General features: G+C 37.6%; 1 protein-coding gene and 1 long non-coding RNA gene across 4 annotated transcripts in view; one reads left to right on the forward strand and one right to left on the reverse strand.

Annotated features, from left to right (window-relative positions):
- The window catches only part of LOC136829259 (nephrin-like), a 540754-nt gene that overhangs the window by 509777 nt on the left and 4987 nt on the right, over positions 1 to 25990 (forward strand). For both annotated transcript variants that reach the window (XM_067087602.1, XM_067087601.1), the window contains 4 exons: positions 744 to 928; positions 3216 to 3324; positions 18735 to 18874; positions 25376 to 25538. In XM_067087602.1, coding sequence (XP_066943703.1) covers positions 744 to 928; positions 3216 to 3324; positions 18735 to 18874; positions 25376 to 25538 — 597 coding nt within the window. The remainder of the gene's footprint in view (positions 1 to 743; positions 929 to 3215; positions 3325 to 18734; positions 18875 to 25375; positions 25539 to 25990) is intronic.
- LOC136829257 (uncharacterized) lies at positions 8024 to 18083 on the reverse strand. 2 transcript variants are annotated; one of them, XR_010850337.1, is made up of 5 exons: positions 17946 to 18083; positions 16931 to 17021; positions 15095 to 15265; positions 12840 to 12958; positions 8024 to 11226 (listed from the first exon to the last, which is right to left on the reverse strand). It is a non-coding gene; the product is annotated as an uncharacterized lncRNA (long non-coding RNA). The 2 variants fall into 2 exon arrangements; XR_010850338.1 differs by lacking the exon at positions 12840 to 12958.

Here is a 25990-nt window from a genome sequence, read left to right on the forward strand (position 1 = left end):
GTGAAACAAGCTGAAACTTGCGAAAAATATTATTTGCTCTGTATACTGGGCGCAAAAAGAAGTGAAACGCGGAGGAACATGAGAATAAGTAAAAGTGAAAAAGGATCATACTGTTTTGAGGTGGGTTGGAAAGAATAGATATGTTAGGTTCATGAAAAGTTCATCATTCAGAGATGTTACGGCTGTGAATGAAAGACAGAACTAGACGGTGCAGAAAAGATAATGTGAAAAAGATATAGGAAAGGAAAGGCCATAATATTGCAATATTGAAGAAGCCAGACAGTGGGTGAAAGATAGATGGGAATAATGCATTGCTCTAGGACGGCACATTGCATTGATGATGAGTACTCTGCGCAGACAGAAGAAATGGCCAATGCTGTGATGTATTCTGCAGGGCGGGTTCATTCATAATTCGGCACTTTAAAGTAGGAATTTAGTAGTGGCGGTTGTGTTTCCTCCTGTCAGGGGAAATGGCTTGATAATTTATATATATGTATGTGTGTGTGCGTGCGTGAATTCCAGGTGCATGTGTTTTAAAGTTTTTTGTACTTTGCAATTTCTTTCTTCTGATCAAAGCGTTTCAGGCAGGTGACTTCTTTTGACAGAGTAGCTTAGCTCTGAAAAATTTTCAGACATAACAGAATATAATCCTAAAGACCATTTGTTTTCTTGCTCAGTTCTGAAATATTTTCAGACATAGCACAGAATATAATCCTAAAGACCATTTTTCTTCTTCTCCGCAGTCTCGCCCCAATGCAAATCGGGTCAACGCTGGGTGTACGGGATTGCAACCCACGAAATGGTGCACGTCTCGTGCCAAGTCGAGGCTCATCCTTCGCAGGTCTCCTTCCAGTGGGTGTTCAATAACTCGGCTGACATCACGGAGATAGCAGAGGCGCACATCACTAATAATCATACGCAGAGCGTGGTAAGATTACAACCGGCGGTTCTTGCATAGGGTACGGAGGAATGGATGGATGGAATGAATTGGTGAATGTGAAATACGAAGGATGGCTGGATATTAGAGGGAGTAGAAAGTGATAGAAACGTCTCAAACACTCGCATCTTAGAGCCATGCGTTAATTTTCTGAAGACTGGAGACATTTGTGGAAAGGAAAGATGATACGTGGAAAGGAACAGATAATAAAGAAGCAATGGAGATGTGAAAGAATATGGTAGTAATAAATTCTACCAACGAATGTGTACAAACAAAACAATGGGATGGAAAGAAACTTTACCCGTATAAGAGGCGAAATGGTGATAAGAGCTAATAAAACTCTCACAGGAAAGCTTGGAGGGTACGACATTTTAATAAGGATTAGGGCAGAGTAGGGCAGGGAAGGATGACGGGAGGAAACGAATGGGCGATCAACAAACACGGAAAGGATGGGAAGGACCATGACAGGAATAGGCGAGTGCGTAATAAATTAGTCAGAAGGGTGGGAGGGAAGGATGTCGGGGATGAGGCGATTGTGTGACAAAAGAGATAAAGAGATGTAAGAAAAGGTATGGGGAACAGGGAAGGGGTGATAAACGACCGAAGCGTGGATGGCTGAAGACAGCACAGGCAAGTAGGTTCGCGTTGGAGGTGGGAGGAGGGAACACATTAAGGATTTATGGAGCATAGTCGGTAGGATTACGGATTGCAGCGTCTACGGGCTTATAGCGCCTGTGTTGGCTTACAGTGGAAGCTGTCAGATGAAATCAGCGAGGCCCAAAGTGATTGCTGTGTGTTGACTTTCTCTGTTGACCCAACAGCTGTCGTGAGAAAATTCAGAGTCCTGTAGAAATGGGAAGGGAATTCGTCGCATTTAGAGAGAGAGAGAGAGAGAGAGAGAGAGAGAAGACCATGACAGTGAAAATTAGGACATACGTAGACAGCTGAGAGAGAGAGAGAGAGAGAGAGAGAGAGAGAGAGAGAGAGAGAGAGAGAGAGAGAGAGAGAGATTTATGCACGAACAGCAGTTCTCAATAAGGTATGAAGACGACTACATTATAAGGTGATGGAAGCACAGAAAATATCTGTTTATTTGAATGATATTCTTATACCAAGTATACCACGCTTGCCAACCACTATTGCGCCACACGCCTAAGCTATTGGTGGAATTGGCAAAATATTATGCTACACTAAACGTCCATCAGGGTAAAGCAAGGTATTTCTCTCACGAAATAAAAATTCGTTCCCTGTTTTTCTTAATATTTAACTTATTTACCGAAAAACGTTTCTTGTTAATTCTGCTAATAATTCACAAGTGCTCTCTTAAGATTTATAAATGAGGATGAAACAGTTTTAATTGTTTACTGTAATCGAAGGGAGGAGCACTGTTTACTTGAGATTTATAGAAAGACATCATCAACATCATAATCAAATATGATTAAGTTTTTTCGAGGTAACTGATACAAAGAGGGTTTTGTTGAGCTGGAAATCGAAGTGAAATTTAAAATCTGTCGAAAGGTATTTTGTGTACTTAGCAGTTACAAACATTCGTCAGTTATGTGGCAAATGGAGCAAGATAAGTCCATTTCAGTTTTAAGATAGTTAATGAAGTCCATTTCAGTTTTAAGATAAGTCCAATTCAGTTTTAAGATAATTAAGTCCATTTCAATTTTAAGATAAGTCCATTTCAGTTTTACGATAATTAATTAAGTCCATTTCAGTTTTAAGATAATTAAGTCCATTTCATTTAGATAATTAATTAAGTCCATTTCAGTGTTAAGATAATTAATTAAATCCAAGTGCATTTCAGTTTTAAGATAATTAAGTCCATTTCAGTTTTTAGATAATTAATTAAGTCCATTTCAGTTTTAAGATAATTAAGTCCATTTCAGTTTTTAGATAATTAATTAAGTCCATTTCAGTTTTAAGATAATTAATTACGTCCATTTCAGTTTTAAGATAATTAATTACATCCATTTCAGTTTTAAGATAATTAAGTCCATGTCCATTTCAGTTTTAATATAATTAATTACGTCCATTTCAGTTTTAAGATAATTAAGTCCATTTCAGTTTTTAGATAATTAATTAAGTCCATTTCAGTTTTAAGATAATTAAGTCCAAGTCCATTTCAGTTTTAAGATAATTAATCAAGTCCATTTCTGTTCTAAAATAATTAATAGACAGGGGGTTTTCATTAAAAAACGGGAGAAGCTAAACGAAAATATGTGATTTATTCCTCTGAAGGCAATTCGATTACCCTGTTCTTTTCCTTCTCCAGTTGACCTACACTCCCATTACGCAGATGGACTATGGGTTCTTGCTCTGCTGGGCCAAAAACAAGGTCGGGAAACAGCACGACCCATGTGTGTTCAGAATATTTCCTGCAGGTAAGAGATTGCTTGTTAACAATACAGTACATATTTTATTTATATTATATATATATATATATATATATATATATATATATATATATATATATATATATATATATATATATATATGTATATATATATATATATGTATATAATATATATAAATGCTCTATATGGAAATAAACTACAAGTTTAGGCTTGACCTTTTCCAAAATGGGGCAAGATTCTGTCACTGATTGTTCCATTTAATAAGAAAATTGTGTTCTTCGGACCTATGGCTGGTATGTATATATTGTCCGTAACGTATGCCACTTTTATATTATCACAATTTTTGACAGTATAAGTACACACGGAAAAACAACACACATATACAGTATATGTATATATATATATAGCTGACCAACCTGGCAATGCCCGGGAAAACTCTGAATGACAGTCTTTGGGTAGGGGAGGGAAGAGGGAGGGGGAGGGAAAAGGGAGGAGGGAGGGGAGGGGAAATGGAGGGGAAGGGCAAGGGATGGGGATGGAAGGGAGAAGTGGAGGGAAGGTGAGGTAGAAGTGATAGGGTGAGGGGAGAGGAGAAAGAAGGGATAGGGGGAGAGGAAGGAAGACATCAATGAGTGATGCTTTCTTCTTGATTTTGTCAGTCAATGCCACGTCTGGTCTATTGACATGTATCACCCTATCTGTTCTGATACCATAGTCCCAGAGGATCTTTGCCTGATCGTTTTCTATCACTCCCTCAGGTTGGTGTTCGTACCACTTATTACTGCAAGCTAGCTGGTTTTTCTTGCACAGGCTCCAGTGGAGGGCTTTTGCAACTCAATCATGCCTGTCTTTGTACCATTTCTGTGCAAGCGCCGGACATTGACTTGTTATGTTGTTTATGGTCTCATCTTTCATATTGCACTTCCTGCATATGGATGAGATATTATTTCCATTTATTGTTCTTTGGACATATCTGGTTCTTAGGGCCTGATCTTGTGCCGCTGTTAGCATTCCTTGTGTTTCCTTCATGAGTTCTCACCTCTATAGCCATTGCCATGTTTCATGGCTGGCCAATTCTTTTGTCTGTCTCATGTACTGTCCATGCATTGGTTTGTTGTGCCATTCCTCCGTTCTGTTTTTCACTCTCCTGTCTCTTTATATTTTTGGGCCCTTCGTCTGCTTTTAGCAGTCCTTCTTCCCATGCACTCCTTAGCCACTCGTCTTCACTGGTCTTCAGATACTGCCCCAGTGCTCTGCTCTCGATGTTGACGCAGTCCTCTGTGCTTAGTAACCGTCTCTCACCTTCCTTATGTGTTATGTATAGTCTGTCTGTATTTGCTCTTGGGTGTAGTGCTTTGTGTATTGTCATGTGTTTCAGCCTTCGTCCACTCCACTACTCCTGCGCTGTATCTGATTACTGGTATTGTACATGTGTTTATGGTTTTCGTCATGTTTCTGGCGTTGAGTTTGACTTGAGCATCGCATTAACTACTCCTGCGTTAAGGCGATACTCAAGTCAAAACTCAACGCCAGAAACATGACAAAAGCCATAAACACATTTACAGTACCAGTAATCAGGTACAGCGCAAGGAATAGTGGAGTGGACGAAGGCTGAACTCCGCAGCATAGACCAGAAAACTAGAAAACACATGACAATACACAAAGCACTGCACCCAAGAGCAAATACGGACAGACTATACATAACACGAAAGGAAGGGGGGAGAGAGCTACTAAGCACAGAAGACTGCGTCAACATCGAGAGCAGAGCACTGGGGCAATATCTGAAAACCAGTCAAGACGAATGGCTAAGGAGTGCATGGGAAGAAGGACTGATAAAAGTAGACGAAGACCCAGAAATACACGGAGTCAGGAGAGTGAAAAACTGCTAAATTGTCGTCTGCTTCACTGCAAAAAAAAAAGGCAGAAGCGGGCAACTTTCACTCAAATTTATCGTCATTTACGTTTGATAAATCAGTAATTTCAACGATTTACATGACAATTCTTTAGATGAATATTCATTAATATACACATAAATATTGCAAGACGAAGAAACTGATTTTTGATACATTTCCAATCTAAAAAAAAAAAAAGAATTTTAAAAATAATTAAAAGGCAACTTTTCTATTGACAATGAACCAAAACTGAACTGGAAATCACCTTACATTTATTATACTTGATATATTTCAAAATAGCTTCTTGTATTATTTTAATGTTTTAATTATTTCTTAAATAAATATCTTAAAATATTACCCATCAGAATTATTTAAAGGATGACACAAAAAGAAAAAAAGTATTCTGGGTAGCTTTTCTCTCTGTTTGGATATACTGCGAACAACGTCGTCTGGTAGAAAAGCCATAGACGAATCTATGTTCTTTTAACATTAAAACCCCCATTATAAATTAATATCATAGATTAATAAAAAGCTTATTTAATAAATTAAAAAATATTTTTAAACTTTTATCTATAATACTGCAGTACAAAAGACATACAAAAGATATTATCTGCACGTTCCTATTTTGACTTGTGGCCACACTGAAAAAATTCGTCTGCAGAGACCCACTACTATAGTAAACAAACTATAGCCAATCGGAGGTGGTGTTGATGACGTAATCGACAGCCAATCAGGCACGAGAACTTTCCCGCCTAGAATTTCACTCGGTCAGAGGAACCCTCCGATTTATGGAGTGCTGTTGAAAAAGTCGCCTCAAAATTGCTGTTTTGTATTTTCGATTTTTTAATGTTTTTATGGGAGACAAATGACGATTTAAGTTGTTTTTTATCATGTATATCTAAAAAGGAATTCATTTTAAATAAAGTAAGGCATTTTTATTATTATTATTATATTTACAGGTTCACTCAGCCAGTGCTGTTGAAAAAGGTGCCTCAAAGTGCTCTTTCGTATTTTCGTTTTTAAATGTTTTTAGGGGAGACACAACGATTTCAGTTTTTTTATTATATATATTTAAAAAGGGATTAATTTTAAATAAAATAAAGCATTATTATTATTTATAGGTTCACTCGGCCAGAGGAACCCCCTGTCTTCCCTAAAAACATTAAAAAAACGAAAATACAAAAGCACAATTTTAAGGCGACTTTTTCAACAGCACACCATAAATCGGAGGGTTCCTCTGACCGAGTGAAATTCTGGGCGGGAAAGTTCTCGTACCTGATTGGCTGTCAATTACGTCATCAACACCACCTCTGATTGGCTATAGTTTATGTTTACTATAGTAGTGGGTCTCTGCGGACGAATTTTTTCAGTGTGACCACAAGTGCTGTTTGGAAAAAGGTGCCTCTTGTATTTTCGTTTTTTTTAAATGTTTTTAGGGGAGACAAAAGACGATTTCCGTTGTTTTTATTTTATATATTTAAAAAGGAATTTATTTTCAATGAAATAAGATTATTTTCATTTACAGCTACAGTACACTCTGATATAGCAAGATTCATCTTACCTATGTGAAAAGCCTATAACATTTAATCCTTTTCCAAATGTTTTATTGTTTATTAACCCATTTGTTTAACATCCTTTCGCTTGTCACAACCTGAGCCAGCACTGAGAGAGAGAGAGAGAGAGAGAGAGAGAGAGAGAGAGAGAGAGAGAGAGAGAGAGAGAGAGAGAGAGAGAGAAACTTCAGTTAGTCGAACTGAACTCAAACCAAAAATTTGTGGCTTGAGAAAACCATTTAAACTTGACTAGGCAATTAATTTGTAGGCTTCAGATTATGTTAACTAGATTGTGACATTTTATTAATGTTTTTTTTCATAAATATATTTCTACTCAATCTTTGAGAAGTATATTTCCGAATTTTTTCTTTACTTTCAGCTATTGCATTGCAAGTTTGCTCTGCAAATCAAACCTTAAATGCAAGATTCCTTGTCACTGCTTCATTATGTATTCTGCCAAACTCCATACCTACCTTATTTGTGCCAATATCTTCCAGGCAAGTGTTCCTTGCTGTTGAACGTCTCAGTTCCAGAGGTCCTTTGTTCCTCACACCGGTGGACTGTGGAATAGTCTCCCAGAGGTGGTCTGGCAATTGAAACTTCAAAAGTTCGGGCAAAGATGCAATGCATTACTACCCGATTATTCTTCTTGCTTTCTAATACATTATCAATTTTAATTTTTCTTTTGACTAAGTGAGATGTCTTCTTTCTGCATTTCCCATTAACTTCTTACTTGCTAATGAGCACCATATTCTTTGCAAGCTTCTTGAATTTCAAGTAAATGGCTCCTTCGTTGGGCTTGCTCTATATGAATAGGGTTCTTCATCTTCTGAATAATAATAATAATAGGCAGTAATTCAGTTTCAGCCAAACACTGTACTGGAGTACTTTTGGCCATTCAGTGCTTAAAAGGGAGTTGGAGTGGTTGGACAGCAAGATAAAGCTATGAAGTACAGGGATCTAAAGGAGGAAGTGGGAGGAAAAAAACCCACACTTGCACTTAGAAATATAGTCAGAGAGGTTGGACAGCAAGACTGAACGAGGGAAGGTGGATGCAAAGTATAAAAGGCTGGAAAGTGGGTTGCAGCTAGGTATCGAAGGGATGTTGCAAACACCCTTCAGTAATGCCTACAGTGCACCACATGTCAAAAGTAGCATTCAAAACACACTTTAGAATGCAGTTATTTATTGAAGGTGCAAAAGATTTACAAAGTCCAAAAAGTAACTGAAATATATCAGTCTTTCCAGTCCCAAGTCACAAAGATAATTAAAAGTTCTTAATCAAAGGACCATTATTTTATTATATCAACCTCACGAATTCTGACCTGTTACAAAACGTTGTTGTGTTAAGTGGAATAAATTTTACAAAGCACATATAACAGTGTGAATCACTGACTCTTGAATTCATAATATTTTATAAGCAGCCCAAAATAATACAACAAAGTGCAGTACTGCAACGATTCAATTCTTCATATTTACAGACTCATTCTGGCACGTAGTTCAAGCTTGCAAAGGCCAAAGTACAACTACAGTATTATTATGAAAACACCGTCTGAATGGAGGATTCACATACATCAGTTACAAAGCTTCTGTTTCTTGAAAACAGCACTCGTTACATTAAGCATGCTTGGACAGAAAAAATGTTTAAACACTCCACTTTTGTTACAAATTCACATGGATGAGATCATGTTAGCCCTATAGTTTTATATTCGGATTCACTGGAACAGTCATTCTTTAAGTCCTTCACATTACTCCATATTCTTGCATCTGGACCTACAGCTTTGTAGTGGCAGGTGTATTTAAAAGTATGAAAATTCCAGAAATTCAGAGGGCCCTGTAATTACATTACATATATACCTGATAAGAAGTGACTAGTAGATTCTATATACATTTCTACAGAAATCATTTTTCCATAACCTAGGAGCTTAAGCAGTTTAACAGACTGAATAGAAATTGTCTTTTGAATTCTTACTCTATTCTCAGTTATATACACACACAGGTATTTGGGAAAATTTTATGAACAATCCATCAAAACAAAAAATTTGTCAAACCTACAGAAATTTTTAAAATAAAAACATGTGTAACTGTAAACCTTCATATCAAATACGACACATCACAAACAAAGTAATTCTCAAAATGGTGAATTTAAACAATCTCCAAAAATACTCACTAATGCAACAGCAATAGAACAGTGATATCACAGATATTTTAGAAACTCCTATCAACCTTCTGTTAGTGAAACACTTTGTCAAACCTACAGAAATACTTAAAAACATTTGTACAGTACCTGTGAACCTTCATATCAAATATGACACAACACAAAACAGAAAGTAACTTTCAACACTGTGAATTTATACAATCTTCAAAAATCATTACTAACACAGCAGTGGAACAATTAAATCAGCATTCTATTTTGCATATATAATCAGCAGTTCTTCTCTACACAGAGGTTGGGAACCACTGCGATAATTAAATGATAAACTCTAACCTTTTCAATGTCTCGTTAGATGCCAACTCTACATTTGACTTGAATTCAACAAAAATTCCAATTCTTTACTTTAAACTTTCCAAATCATAATTAAACAAATTAACAACACATGTAAACGCACTTCCAGACACTCAAAGGGTTTGAACAAAGGGACAACCTGAATGAGAAATGAAAACTGGTGCTGGGTAACATTTGAGAAGTTGGACAACTCGGTAAGAGGAGACCAAAGGGAGTGCAACGCTTTGCGGTCTATGAAAGGACCCGTTGACCAGACCTGGGAGAGTTAAGGATTTCCATTTGAAATGGCTGAAAGGAGAAGCAAAAGGAGGTGTCAAAAGTCACAATACACGGATGATGACAATACATGGAATGGAATATAGAGTTTAGGCCAAGTGCTGTGTCCTATGAAGTCATTCAGAGATGAAAGGGAAATGGAGAGTAAAGAAGGTTTTAAAGGTGGAACAGGAGGATAACCTTGCAGTTGCACTGTGAATCTATTGTTAGGAGAGGGTGGAAAGTACAATGGACGAAAGAGAATATGAATGGAGGTACAGTAAAAGAAATGAAAGGGGTTGTCGCTAGGGGCTGAAGGAATGCTGCAAAGAACCTACATAATGCCTACAGTGCACCCTGTGAGGTGCACTGATGACCTATCCCAATACAGTATTGGACAGGTGACACTGAAGGTGAAAGAAGATATCAAAATGACCAAAGAAGTTTCTTGAAGACCTGAATAAATTTAAGGTAACCAATACAGACTTTATCAGAAAGAGAGTTAAAAGTGACCTTGGGAAGATGACCGTCACGAATAACTGACCAAGTTAGACGTAGAACCAGAAGTGTTGAAAGAGAGCAATGGCAATAATACACAAAGGAACAAGGATGCATAGCACCTTGACTTCACAGATGCCATGGGGGTCTAGTTTTTCCTATTAGGTAACACAGACTAAATCATAGCCTGCACTGATATCCTAGAGCTTAACAGCAATTCCACATACTGTAGCTTCTTTACACTTAAACAGTGTAGTCATGTTATGGTATAGCTGATAAGTGTGGAAACCCCACAGTTGAGATCTGTTAAGTGTAAGTGTTGCTGTATTGGAGAAAAGCCTAATAAAGTTGGCTGAAAATAACTGTCAAAATGGCCACATATCATAGATGTCAACAAAAGAAGAAAGTCTTTATAAAGAGACAATACCAGGAAAGTTCATACTTTAGGGGGGAAAAGGTCACAGTTGCATCCGAAGAACTGAAATAAACATCCATGTCCAACATACATCAGCCTAGGGACATTTGCCATTTATCAGAGCTGTAACAAGAAGCTAAGAAGGTGCACAGAAAGGCAGGTTGCTGAGAGCCAGTAAATAAGAAAGACAAGCTCCTACTAGTTGCTATATGTATATGGACGACAGTGTTACCAGTAGATTCAAATAAAGAGGTTGCAGATTTGTTACATTTTGGAAGAGTGAAATGATGACCAGAGACACTAGAACTCCAAAGCAAAAATAAGACGGATAAACCAATGACGAATGAAAGTAAATGCTTATAATAATGTGTGCACAGTAAACAGTACTTATATGGCCTGTATAATAATATACATTAAGACGAATGAACTCCTAAAGAAAATTTGAGAGAGTTTGTGTAAGGTGTAACTACAGAATGCCAGGATTTGTGGCCATGATATGTTGGAAAGAATATATTACAAAAGAAGAAGTTACAGAGAAAAAAGTGTAGACAAGGACCAAACACGAAGACCTGAAGAAAACCCTACAAAATCAAGGGAAAGGACACGGATGAACGCCCAGACCAGACGAGAATTCAGGCAAGAAGTCCACATGAAAGATGAGGGTGGATGATAGGTATTTCACGTCTAAACCCATTCAAGTGAAGGCCGACATCACAAAGACTTTTTACGATGATGTTTGCTGCCACAGTTGACGTGCCCTCTGTTGTTAGTTCTCTGCTGGTTTCTTGAACAGCTTTTAATCATCACAACCTGAAAAAACAATCATACTTTAATGTTCAGTCAGTAAAACCAGTCATTTCAAACTGCTGCAGTAATATCTGGTATATTAAAGTTTAGATAAGCTGACAATCTTTGACTAAAGATATTTTTTTATAATAGACCACAAACTCAATGCTTCATAGCTTAAGAAAATGAAAGGTGGGAGTTGGAGTGGTTGGACAGCAAGACAGAAGAAAGGAAGTGTGAATGGAGGTCAAGTAAAAAGCTAAAAAGTGGGTGCAGCAGCTAGGGGCCAAAGGGACACTGCAAACGATCTTCAGCAATGCCCACAGAGCACAAAGTGAGGTGCTAGAGTCAAACCAAAATGTCAAGACCTCTCTGGCGTGGTGTTTAAAGATCTGCCCTGTTGCCAAGTTTACAAAACAACTTCACACAAACCCTGAGATGCCATGTTGATAGAAAATCTGATTCCGTTTCTTGTTATTGCGTAAAAAAAAACTTGATCAATAGTGAACCTATGTAATTGACTTAGAATTCTGCGTAACGAAAAAGATGATACAGTATTTGATATCTGTGATGGGGGAAATGGTGTCCTCTTTGTTGTTGTTATAGATTTGACAGAAATGCGGAGAGTAAACACACATGGGGAGGACCCAAACACCCCCATCCGAGAGCTCATTTCATTTTGGTTTTAGTATAGGGTGAATGCAACTTATTTTTAGAGGACCCAAACAGCCCCACCCGAAAGCTCATTTCATTTTGGTCTTAGTATAGGGTGAATGCGGGCTTGAATTTACATCCCCAAAGCAGTGTAACATAGTTACGAAAACTGGGCCAAGTATGTCTCATAAAAAATAACTGCTGCTGAATAAGCATTGCACAAGATACTGTCAAAAACCACGGTTAATTCTTACACTGTAGCAATAACATTCTTCAACAAACCATAACTCCAAGTCATCTTTCCATGAAACTGATTTCAATTCTAAGGTTGATGTCTAGGTTGTGGAAGGAACCTATTAAGAATGAGTTCTCCATGAATGAATCTGGAACCAGTAGATCAATTCTACCTGTATGATACACATTTATGCCTTCTAACGGCATAAGTCTTTCGAGCAATCTGAAGACGCCAACAAGAGAGACGTACGCTAGAGTGAACAGCTGGAAAATCAACTTGAGCAGGTATAGGGTAATTTGCGGGTTAGGTAGACTTGCTTGCATACAACTAATGTCTGGGGGAATAATTATTGTCATACACAAGACTGACAAGTACTGGGCAAACTCATAGGCCTAGACTGAAGTGGAAGACACGTTGAGTACGCTGGCCTTATGCTAGCAGACTCTACTGCCCCCAGAGCAGGCAATAAGTGGACGTGGATATCATATATTTGTCCTTGCTGAGGGTCACTTAGGCCTAGGCCAGATACATCAATATGCAACTAGGAATATGCTATACTAGTTTTAATGGTATGGGAGTTTGAAAACAGGCCTAAATGTTTTTGGGGCTAAGCCTAGGTTGAACTTGGCTTCAATAATTTCAGAAAATACCCATGAGGATGTGACGTAAGGCTCACTTGGACATACTGCTGCTACTAAAAAACCTATTTTAGGAAGTAAGTGGAGAAATAAGCAGCACTTAGCCGTACCTGTGTCTAAATGTTATCACAAAGCAGTAACACTCAGAAAGGCATTCCACACAGTGCCATTTACAATTGCCAGAGGGGGACAGTCGAAGGTGCATGATTTTTCGACCAGCGTATTCATCCTGCAAAACAGAACGAGATTAATATTTGAATTCTGTATAGTTGGTACAGGGAGGATTTACATCATCTTATCACTATTACCATTGAAAATGTTTGCACATTAATGTTACCAAGCACTGTCAAATCGAAACCACACAATGATTCATCTTGTAAATGAAGACACACTAAGATATCTTATTTACAAGAACCATCTTGCACCTATCATAACAACAACATGAAAAGCAGCAGTGGGTGTTTTTAAAACTAAGTATATCTTATACCAAACCACACTTCTGATTAACTGATCAACTGCACGATACAGTCCTGGGCAAGGGATACATGGCTCTATTAAACAGTGACAGAATGATTTGTCTGGTAAGGAATTTGAAAGAGTGTTTGCAATCATGGTAAGGAATTTGAAAGTGTGTTTGCAGAGAGAAGGAAGCCATAAAAAGAGAGGCTGGCTAACAGGGCATTATATTAACACTAACAAACTTGGAAATACTGACAGCCAAAACTCACAAGGTAAGTTACAGTACTAATAGATTCTGAGAACAGAATTTAGGCCAAAGGCCATGCACTGGGACCCTATAAAGTAATTCAGCACTGAAACAGAAACTGACAGTAAAAAAAGTTTGAAAGGCGTAACAGGAGGAAAACCTCACTGTTGTACTATGAGCTAATTGTTAGGAGAGGGTGGAAAGTAAGGTCGAAGAAAGAAAATACGAGCTGAGGTACAGTAAAAGGAATGAAAGGGTTGCAGTTAGGGGCTGAAAGGATGGTGCAAAGAACCTCAAGTAATGCCTACAGCACTAACCCCCTAAGGGAAATAGGTTCTGTATAGATTCAAACTCAAAACAAGCAAGAGAAACAAATTGATCACATTAATGAAATCAGTACAAACACTAATACTGAAGTTCAGTCCAGTGAGCTTCAAAACTGTTAAAATTGAAGGACCCTACTCCTCTGTAGCCATTCCTATTCAAAATACATCAATACATATACCTTTTTACTTTTGTCCTTAAGCTGTGTGTTATCAGCATACCTACATACATCACCTAATGTGACAGAGAATTGCAAGCAGTATACCACCACTAAGACCTATAAACAACCTTCAGCAATAACACTTGCTATTAAATTACTCCTGAATCATATTTAAGCAAATCTTTCACTGGTACTGTAGTCAGGTTACATGGCCCTCAATATAAAGGTGTATAGACTGCCGGGTGCTCTTCAGTATTCAGCATTACATGATCTCAATGCTACAGTGAGTTGCTATACTGTACTGCTGTACTACAGTACAAGTTAGCTGTCAAATGCTGGAAATGTAAGAGTTGTGAAAGGAAGATGGATGATGACAGTGGATCTATTAAGTAATCTGCCTGGATGCCAAAACTGACCATGGCAATGTGTGTTCAAGAAACAAGTGTCAGTTCCAATGTAATACGAAACATAAAATTGACTGGTATCTCCAACACCCTACCCATCTGCAATTACTGTTTCTCATACCAATCATGAAGACGGGTAAGGCCAACCCACACAATAACAGCTCAAAGCTCGGGCTAACGGAAAAGGACATCCACTCATCTCATCTCCTCCAGACCCAATTTTCATCCTCTGTCATAGAGCCACTAACTATTCTTCACCCTTTTGCCACTTGTAACTGCCGTCAGATTGAAAACCATTTATTTACGTACAAAACAAAGTGCAAGATGACCACGAGACATACACATCAATGAACATTTCCTTGATGAAATAAAGGCCTTTTTTTATTCAGCTTTCCATCAACTGAACAATACCAAAGACAAAATACAAAAGAAGGCCCACAGTTGTTACCAGCAAACCTGCCTCACCTAAGGCAGCCACCTCAAAATCTAAATGCCCTGAAAGCAACAAGCTGGGAAGACTCCACTCCAAACATCCCAAGTCCTACATCAAGAAATTCCAATGAGAGCTATTCCTGAATACCATAAACCACACACAGTAGCGCAGTAGAAAACTCAGACGCAGAAACCAATACAATAACACCTCAACTTAATGGGCCTCAACTTAGCAGACTTCTGTATTTACCAGCCTGATACAATTATGATTATTTTTTGCTATGTTACCATTTGAGTTCTGGCTCCTGAAACTATCACCCTAACCTGTCGGAGACTCACCTCCCTCTGTTCCAGTTCTTCTGCTGCTCTGGACACAGCAGCTCATGTCCTTTGGTCTTCCAGTCTGACCTCCCTCTGACCTGATGTTTCCACCACCCTGTATTCTCCATGCCCATTGGCTACTGAAGTCTTTCTCCCAAGGAAAGGCCAAATCCTTTGGTGGCATATTTTCTGAAAAATAATTGGATCATTGTTATCTTAAGGTTGGCAAATGAATTTAATTTTTGCATTTAAATGTGCAGGTATTTTCTAAAAGTCAATGCCTTCGCAATTAACTTTACCTAAGATTTGGCACCTCCAAATACAGATATTGTATGTAATTTTATGCAACTGAATATGAAAACTGCATTTAATACAACCACCTTCATACTTCCTTAACCTAGGGTGGTAATCTAAGCTTCAAGACAGACTACCTAAACTCTAGTTTTCAGGGTAAAAAAAAAAATCCTTATTAAAATCACAAATATAAATGTAACTGGCAGCATTTAAACTTACCCCTAAGTTAGGGTGCTGGCCTAAGGTCCTAGGCACTAACCTAAACTTTTCTATTTCGTGTAAAACCATGAAGATAACTAAATGCCTTCACATTTCGCTTCAACTGAATGCCTTTACATTTCACTTTAAGATTTGGCGCCTTAAAATACAGATACTGCATGCCATTCTATGCAAATGAATATGAAAATTGCATTTAATGTGACCACCTTCAAACCCATGGTGGTAGCCTAAGGTTCATGTCAACTTACCTACACTCTAGTTTAGAGAGTAAAAATAATAAAAACTCTTATTAAAATTGCAAATATAAATGTGGCATGCAGTTTTATGTTATTGAATATGCAAGTGACCTAAGAAAATGTCCACATCTGAACTAACCCCCTAAGGCTAGGATGCTGGTCTAGGGTATCATGTTCTTACCTAAACTTCTGTTCCGTGAAAAACTATGAGAACAACTACTGAAACTGTATTTACGGATGTTGCATGCAATCCTGTGCAACTGAATACGCAAGTGGCCAAAGAAAATGGCTGCATTTGAACTAACCCTTGAGCTAGAGAGCTGGCATAAGGTCGTAGGGTCTTCCAAAATCCCTTCTACTTAGTGTAAAACCATGAAAATAACTACTGAAATTGCATACATAGACGCTGCATGCAATCCTATGCAACTGAATAAGCAAGTGGTCAAAGAAAATAGCCGCATTTGAACTAACCCCTAAGCTAGGGTGCTGGCCTAAGGTCCTAGGTTCTTACCTAAGCTCTTTTATTTCATTTAAAACCATGAAAACAACTAAACACCTTCACATTTTTACATTACCTAAGATTTGGCTCCTTCAGATACAGATATTGCATGTAATTCTATGCAATTGAATGAGAATTACATTCAATATGACCACCGTCATACATACCTAACCTAGGGTAGAATGCTAAGGTTGTGACAGCTTCCCTAATCTCTACTTTTGAGATCAAAGATAAACAAAATCCTTAATAAAATTGCTAAACTAAATGTTTCATGCAATCCTATGCTATGAAATATGCAAATGGCTGCATCTGAACTAACTCTCAAGCTAGGTGCTGCTAGCCTTGTGTCATAGGCTCTTACCCAAACTCTTCTATTTCTCGCAAAACCATAAAAATAACTAATAAAATTGCATATATAGACAACGCATGCAACCCTAAGAAAATGAATATGCAAGCAGCCTAAGAAAATGGCCGAAATTAAGTGACATAAGAAGCCCTGAAGTCACCCCTAAACCTAAACACAAGGCCCAAGAGGGCTTATTTTAAATGCCTTCAACTTTTAACTTTATCTAAAATTTGAACCTTTAAATAGTTACTTTATCTTACCTTTATTTTAGAAGTTTCTCGAAGTTAATGTTATAAATTGGGCTATACGGTTTGGTTGAAGAGTGCAGTCTGATTGCATGATGGAGGTTTCCTGGAAAACGATTGGATAATTTTTTCAGGGTTTAAACTTTTGCATTCAAATGCACAGGTATTTTCTAAAGGACAATGCCTTCAAAATTAACTTGACCTGTATATGAAAATTGCATTTAATATGACCACCTTCATACTTCCCTAACCTAGGGTGGAATCTAAGGTTCAAACCAGCTTACCTAAACTGTAGTTTTGAGGGTAAAAATAAACCAGTAAAAAGGTGCCGAAGTTTCTTTGGCGTAATCGAGTTTTCTGTACATCCGCTACGACATAATATCAAGGACACCGAAAACAGATCTATCTTTTGGGGGGGGTCTCGGTATAAAGCCGTAAGGGTTATTTTTCGGAAGACTCCATCCACTTTATAATTTACATTTTTCTTGGGCAAAACCCACCAAAACAAAAACGTTAAAACATAACCTTCGCAAATGCGTAATAACAGAGTAAAATAATTAATCAAATTACGACTTACAAGGTAAGACAATACCTGTCCCTCATCCCCCATTGCTAATTCGGCAAAATTGTAACCAGTCAACACCCCTTGGTTACGTTAGGCTGGTATTTTTAGGTTCTTTCGGTGCCCTTTGATTTCCTAGCCATTTTTAACGTGTAAACCCCAAAATGGTTTCCCATGAAAAAATGGCTAGCTGGTATCTTTCAAAATGGCGGATGGAGTCTTCCGGAAAATTACCAATGTGGGAGCCGCGGCCCATGAATCTTTACCCTCTAGCCTCAGTGGTTTTTACGATCTGAGATTCTGAGGGCGGACAGAAAAAGTGCGGACTGCATAAAGTGCAGACGTACAGTCAGAGCCGCCTCAATAGATTCATTTTACAGAAAACTACAAAAATCCTGATTAAACTCACAAATATGTTTAAACTGCATGTACTGTATAGACGTTGCATGCACAGATACCTTATCTTACCTTTATTATAGGAGTTTCCCGGAGTTACCCCCACGACGTTGCTGTTAAAACTTAAGTTCATGACACAGGGTTTGGTTGAAGCATGCTGTTTGAAGGTTTGTCACGCTGTGACCGTCTGTCACTCTGACAGTCTGTTGTAGGTGTTCCAGTAATACTTCTAATGATTTATATAGCAAAACCGGATCCTTATATTCCCTCTATAACATTCCTTGACATTATTAATCAACAAATAACAATCATTTATAACTAGTAATAATAATTTACATTATATTATTGACGCCTCGTATCGTTAAATAAGGAATTATCTAAATTTACTTTCTCAAGGCTTTGATGTTCCAACTGATCACGAGTCCTATAAGAAAAGCTGGAGCGTTCAGTCGAAAATTGACCATTAACCCATATAGCACCTGAAGGAAAACCTGGCGGAATTGGTAAAAACGAAAATTTCATTCAATTTGTCTGTGTTTTGATGTCTGTCACGGGGTTCCAACTTCCATGGAGTTCAAATAAACATACAAACATTCACACAAACACAGTTATCTGTATAAGTGCAAGCGGGTCATCGTTGGTTCAATACCAAACGTATGAATAATGAAAAAATTGTTCGATTTTGTTTTTTTTTTAAATTTAGAGTAAACGTCTGTCAGGGAAAAAGGGCGTATGTCTTTGCCTGTTCCTGTCTCTCCTCATTTGCGTGTGTGTGTTTCTCTCTCTCTCTCTCTCTCTCTCTCTCTGTACGTCTTGTTTCCCCATAGAAATCTAATTACTTTTCTCGCTCTTCCCCTGCAGGTCCTCCGGATAAAGTGAAGAATTGTTCGGTGCTAAACGAGACCAAAGTCTCCGTCCAAGTGAAATGTGAGGAGGGTTTCGATGGAGGTCTACCACAAAGCTTTGTCATCGAAGCCTACGATACACAAGGACGCAAATTGGTTCGTTTTATTTTCGTTATTCGTGTGGCTTTCTATGAGACAGAGCATCTGTGTTTTGCGTGTTTGTGTATTGTGTTTGTATGTGTGCGTTTTCGCCCGCGTGTATGAGTAAGAAATTGGCATGTGTGTTCATTTGTTCCTGTTCAAGGTGAGGAAGCGACCTGGCTAGCTTCGTTTTTATTATTTATACACTGGTGAAAAAATGTGTTTTTATATTTTTAGATACAGAAGAAAAAACTCTGCCACTAAGGTTTTTGATCTTTACGCTATGATAGAAAAAGTGACTCTGATTTACGAATTCGTTCTTTGCTGGAATGTAATTCTGCTGAGGCTGTTGCACGCACGTGGAAGAAACAGTGTTATTATGTTAGCATAAATTGTGTGTAGTATACGATAACTAAGAATAACTGAGACAGTGAAAGATTGTATTATACATAGAAAATGCTGCTGTATGTGAAAGATGGAACGAGAATATTTTGAGATGCTTTTGTCATGTGGATAAAATGGAGGATAGGTTGGTTAAATGAATATACAATAAGGGCGAATTAGTAAAGTCCGGCTATATGGCTTGGAAGAGGCATTAAACAAGTATGGTGTTCTGTGGAGGTCCATTTAAAGTAAGGGTGATACTGCAACAGTTTTGTCGTTTTCTGCTGGAACCATCTTTTTACGGAAAATGACTTAATACTTGTGCACACACACACACACACACACACACACACACACACACACACACACACACACACACACACACACACACACACACACATATATATATTTAAAACCACACAAGAAGTACCTTAACGCATCCATTAAAAATGTCATCCAGCCTAGCGTCATCAAATTGTAACTTGTCTCATTCAACAAGAAAATAAACTTTTTATTTATCTTGACACAATATTTCCTTCGAGTCTCCTGAAATATTGATATTTAGGTTTGTTTGTTTTTATTTTGTTTCTCGAATTACGTTTATTTATTGCTATTTCGTGTGTTGACTACTCTTTCATATATGGGAATCGTATTGTTAGCAACCCTGCTTACCCAGGTAATATCCTTCTAGCCTCCCTCCTTAACTACTTTTGCCCATTTTCAACAATGATAGCAATAATATTGTGGCGCTGCTGCTAGGGTTAAGTTAAGCAATGACGATGCCAATGATTATTTATTAAGGGAGGCAACAACACGAGCAAATAGGGTTCTCTCCCCGCATAGTAAATAGTGCTTTAATGAAAGGCAAATACCTCAGCCCTGCAATAAAGCTGCGTTCCTCTGTTGCCAGGCCTTTAGAATTAAGCATGCTGCTACCCCCACCCTACTAAGCCTACGCCAGCCCTTTACACGTCCTTTAAGACTGTACTCTCTCTCTCTCTCTCTCTCTCTCTCTCTCTCTCTCTCTCTCTCTCTCTCTGTGAAAAGGGTTTACTTAGCCTTACACCAACCCTTACATGCCCTTCAAGACCACTCTCTGTCAGTCTCAGTTCCTCTTTGTAATGGCATTTCTTTGAAAGCTCTGCTTAGTCTACACGACATTTCTCACAATTTTGGACTGTACTAATCTCTTTTCCTCCTCCTCCTGCCTTGTTAGAACAACTGTTTAAGAAATTTGTCACACGAACATATTTTACCTTTCCATTGTGTAACTATACGCAACGCGCCAACAGGGCAAAGTAATTCCAAAATTGATTTCTGTAATGCCAAGTGACTAACATTGGTGGCAAAACTGAGGCTGTGCCTAATTTGCTTTCGTGTGACGCAAAAACTGGTTTTCGTGTAACGCAAAAACTGGTTTTCGTGTAACGCAAAAACTGGTCAGCATCATCAGAAAAACTGACGTCAGCGTACTCTACTGTAGTCTGTAAGACACGGTCTAGCTGTAAATACCCGCATTCGATCCCGTCGCGCATATAGGCCAAGGTTTCCGCTTTAGAACGAATGTTGGCTACTTGCCGCAAAAGATTTTCGATATTGGCATAAATATTGGATATTTGATGCAAATATTTTATATGTTACAGTGATTATTGCCCACTCGGTGTAAGAATTCCCATTCTTACCTCGATCACGGCCTAGTTGGTGCACACAGATTTTACTGGGGAGAGAAGAAAAAAAGACTCTATGAGAAAATGTGTATGCGTGGCGTTGCTCCGAGGCACGCCGCGAAGCCTTCATATTCTACATCGTGTAGTGGCCCCTCACTTGACCTTCTTTTCCGTGTCCTTCACTTTTAACACTCTTGACGCACCTCTGTTGCACAATTTTTCTGCAGCATTTTTTAAATGCCAAGACAGCAGCCTCCTTGCACATGCATGTTGTTGCGTCTTTGTTGCTTTGATTAATGCTTGTGACCCCCAAACAATACATCTCATTGGTTATCTTGAACACTGGTGATTTTATTTTTTATTTCCTATTCATCTAATTGGAGGTATATAATTCAGGACGTATATAATTGAGAAGCTTTACTTTTTTGCTCTTTCACTCATTATATCCCGTTGGAGATCTCAACAAAAGCATCTACATACTTCCTACATGAGTTATGTTGTATTGATCTGCATACTTAATACATGAGTTATGTTGTATTCTATCCTAATTAGTCCATGGCGAACTCTGGTGATTATACACATATAGGGCAAAAGTACCTAAAAATGACGATTTCTGCTAATGAATGCGAAGGTTTATGAATCAGGTCGTTAACCATTATCTCCTCTGTATTCACATAACTTTTCAAATCCGAATTCATCAGGAGTCCATTGACATTTCGACCCGGAACTAAAATGAAGAATCTCCCTTTTCCCAAATCAAGCCTTGGACTCGTCACGGCGGGGAAAATTGACAGCATGGTAGACTGTATAGATGCCGAAACAAATACCTAAAAATTTTTACCACTCCAGTTTTCTGCACCCTACTGTTGTGGTTTGCCGGCCACCTAATGTTATTTTTAAGATTCGGGATTTTTCTCCCGCACTTTGCTTTGTTTTTCTCCGCCCGTTCTTTATTCCTTTATCTCTGTCTATCTGCAATTCCGTCCAATCTTCCCCCGGGTCATCTGTATCCATGGATATAACTCTATCTCCCCTTCATCTCCAATCACCTCATTTTTCTCGCTTTGTTCTCGACCTTTATTTTATTTTATTTTTTTTTTTTTGCTCGTTCGTGTCATCTGATTCTTTCTCTTTCTTTTTTCTTTCTTTAAAAAAACAACATGTATGTATGTATATATATATATATATATATATATATATATATATATATATATATATATATATATATATATATATATATATTAGCATTGTTTGATTGTATATTGTTGTATGCAATGCAGTGGGTTATTTTTCAGAAAGCATAAACGTCACAGGAATTTTAACATCGAATACACACACGCACACACATATATACATATATATACATACATGCATATATGTATATGTGTTATGTATATGTGTTATATATATATATATATATATATATATATATATATATATATATATATATATATATATATATATATATATATCATACATATATGCATGTATGTATATATATGTATATATGTGTGTATTCGATGTTAAAATTCCTGTGACGTTTATGCTCTGAAAAATAACCCACTGCACTGCATATAACAATATACAATCAAACTGATGCTAATACTCTTAATTGCAAATATCAGATATCGCATCAGTTTAATTGCTGCTAATTATCCAGGTTGTAGACTAATTAACCGATACGGGTTTGACTGCCACAGCTGATAGAGGCAGTATATAATATCGATATTCCCCCCCGGGGAAATATGGACGTAAATGACGATATTTTACTCCGCTATTCCAGTGTAATGTATTGATAAATTTCGACTCGTTAGTGAAATAACCTGTGTGTGTGTTTTCTTTATTATGTTTCCCTTATGTGAATATTATTATTAGTGTTTTTTTTTTCATATCACTTACGGTACTGTTTTTGTTATTAAGGTCATTTTTGGAGAAATATAATCACTTGGAAACTGACAAGATAATCATTAATGCTGATTTTTTATGTCATTTTTTTGAGAAATCTAAAATCTACTTTTATAATGTCTACTACTAAAACGTCTATTCCTGCGAACGTCTTTGCCAAACTAGTATTATTATACATTGTAAGATAGCTTCCATTTGGTTGTTCTGATTCTGCTGCGATATCCATACGATAGGAAATATATATTAAGTATTACAATTTAAAATGCATAAAATGTCAAGAATAGTATGTAAGCAAACTTCATATTATTGCTCGTTTATGAGTTAGAGAAAGCTGTATATTTACACATTCTATTATTAATTTTTTTCACCCAATATTATTATTATCGTTGTTGTTCGAAAGAAGGTTGCAAAAAAATGTTACGTCTAAAGGATGAAATAGATAAGTGAAGGTAAGAATCAACATTCATGCAAATAATTTTACATATTCATAAATATTTACATAAATACAAAATAGCATGCATCAACATAAATTACATAAAATAAACATCAGTGGTCAGCTTTCGAACACTAAACGCAAAGAAATTGGTAGACTATTTTCTCTCTCTCTCTCTCTCTCTCTCTCTCTCTCTTTCTCTCTCTCTCTCTCTCTCTCTCTCTAACAAAAAAATACAGCTACCACAATGAGTTAATCATCTTTAATCGTGCCTTTATTAAAGTAAAATAAGGTGGGCGGAAACCAAGCCGAAGAAGCCATGCATGATTGAACCAATCAGGAACAACATTTGACTAAGTATTGCCATTTCTCCCCATCTATAATTCAGCATCCCTGTCCTGGGTGTCCCCACCTTTCAGCCACGCGCGTCTGGTTGACTTAGTGTGTGTGTGTGTGTGTGTGTGTGTGTGTGTGTGTGTGTGTGTGTGTGTGTGTGTGTGTGTGTGTCTTTTTGAGTATGAGTAAAAGATAAAAAGAAGAAGAGGACATTAACGTCTTTATTTTGTGCTAATAACTGTTGGAGCCAAAGTGAACCAATAAAAACTCACTACCTGTGATCTCTCTGTAATTCAGTGACTAGGATCTTTTGTCACCTGACCAAAAATTCATAATTTTTGTTTGTATTTCGTGCGGATCGACAATGAAAGGATGCTACTGGAAAATATAAAACTAGTTTAACAATAATAAACATTAAATAACATGAGATATCTGAAATGGTTATATACAGTTATAAAGAATAGATGCCTTGTATACTAAATCTGATTGACTTGACTATGTGAAATTATCGTTTTTTATTCTTATTGCACTTTTGGAAGACGCTAGGAGAAGACCTGTTATATATATCAATAGCCTTAACAAACAGAGTACCGTATTACTTGACTTGTAGTAATATGTATATAAATAAGCTTTTTTATCATCAAAAAATTGTGTTGGAATTGGAAAGATTTTGAAAATGTTACTCGTCATGGAAATACTAAGAAATCTGGGAATCATTTAGCTTTCATCTTAACATTCCCTGCATTAAATCAAGATATTTCCATGGTAATAATTTTTCTTTTATACATTCTTCAGTAGCATTGCATAATACAAAAATAATATTAGTTATATCAATGACCTGCACCAAAAGTTTTTCATTTCCCTTTTTGACTTGCAACAAAAATCTTGTGGTGTCACATAATATCCAAAAGTTAAAATATGCAGTCGTATCTTGCTATTGGCTTGAGCTTGTTTGTGAAACTCTAACTGTTTCTGTGCCTAGATCAGCGTAACCTATGGGTAATCTCTGTGTAACGAGTGAGACTGCATATGAAACCTAACTATATCAAGGCCTGGTCCCTATGGATTCTCAAAGGTAACCCCCGGGTAACGAGGCTCACTAAAGGAGCAGAATGCCTCCTCCTGAACCCAACTGTTTCCAAGCCCAGTCCCCTCGTACCCTCCGTAAAACCTCCAAGTAACCTTTGTGTAACAAGGAATATTAAAATGAGGACGGAGACGTTCTTGGGAGAACGGCGTACCAATAATGTCGCAAATATTTGAATACCCGTTCGGGATCCCTTAAGCATTCCCGCGATGGCGCTTTCGGCGGCGGCGTAGAACGTGACTTCATTGAAAATTCTCAAAAGGGATAGGAAACTGCTTCAGTCGACTAAAAAAGAGAGAGAGAGAGAGGAGGGATAAAAACGAATAAAGACTGGGGGAAAAAATTATGGGAGGTCGACATAGTTAGGAAAATGGAAAGGTGGGTCAGGTCGGCCTTCCAGCCAACCGTTCAGGCTTCCAGCCTTCCATATCAATTTAATTCTGTTGCTACGCAGGGAGATCCTTCTGCGAGAGTTTCAGTTCAGGGAGATTGGCAGATTGTGTGCGGTCGGTATTAATCGAAAGGAAAACATACCTCCTCAGCATAGGTTACATAGTTCAGGATGAGAGTGACATGAGAATGTAGGCCCAGTTCGTCGTCTCGATGAAAGTTTTTATATGTATGTAAGTATGTGTATATATGTACATATTAAATATATATATTAAAAACACATGTATTGAATTTCGATACCTTTCTTTCCTTAGTCCAACGTGACCAGCAAAAGGGCCTCCTTCAGCGTGAAGGGTCTTCCTTCGGGACTCTCTCTGACGATCCGGATCTACGCCACAAATTCCAAGGGCCGGTCCGAACCGGTTACTCTGCCGGCTGCCACGCAACACGACCTCCCTAAGAAGGGAGAAATATCAGGTAAGATGAATTACAAGAGCATATATATCTATATATATGGATAACCTCGTCAGCGATCTGAGCGGTTTAGAATCGAGGCTGAAAGGATAGGAGCATATTATATTACTTAATGCCTCTGCTGAATTAGGAATATGGTAATCTGACGACAAGTTTGGGTTTCAACGAGGGTGGAGATGGGTTAAGGAGCTTGTAACTTCTTGAAAAATTATATATATATGCATATATAATTAAATAATAGCCTATAAAATTTTTTTCATTTACTTTCCCCTTTAGGGGTCTTTCACATCACAACAAATCTCTAAGGACAAGTTGCTAGTTCCATACACCCAGGTGCTCATTAGGAATCGAACCACGGACCTTGCAAATGCCTAGCATTCTACGCCGAGCCTCAGAACCTGTATAAACGTTTGACAAAGTTACGTATGTATGTCTCTACATGTGTGAATGTCCCT

This window comes from Macrobrachium rosenbergii, chromosome 44 (assembly GCF_040412425.1).
Source record: "Macrobrachium rosenbergii isolate ZJJX-2024 chromosome 44, ASM4041242v1, whole genome shotgun sequence".
Classification (NCBI taxonomy): domain Eukaryota; kingdom Metazoa; phylum Arthropoda; class Malacostraca; order Decapoda; family Palaemonidae; genus Macrobrachium; species Macrobrachium rosenbergii.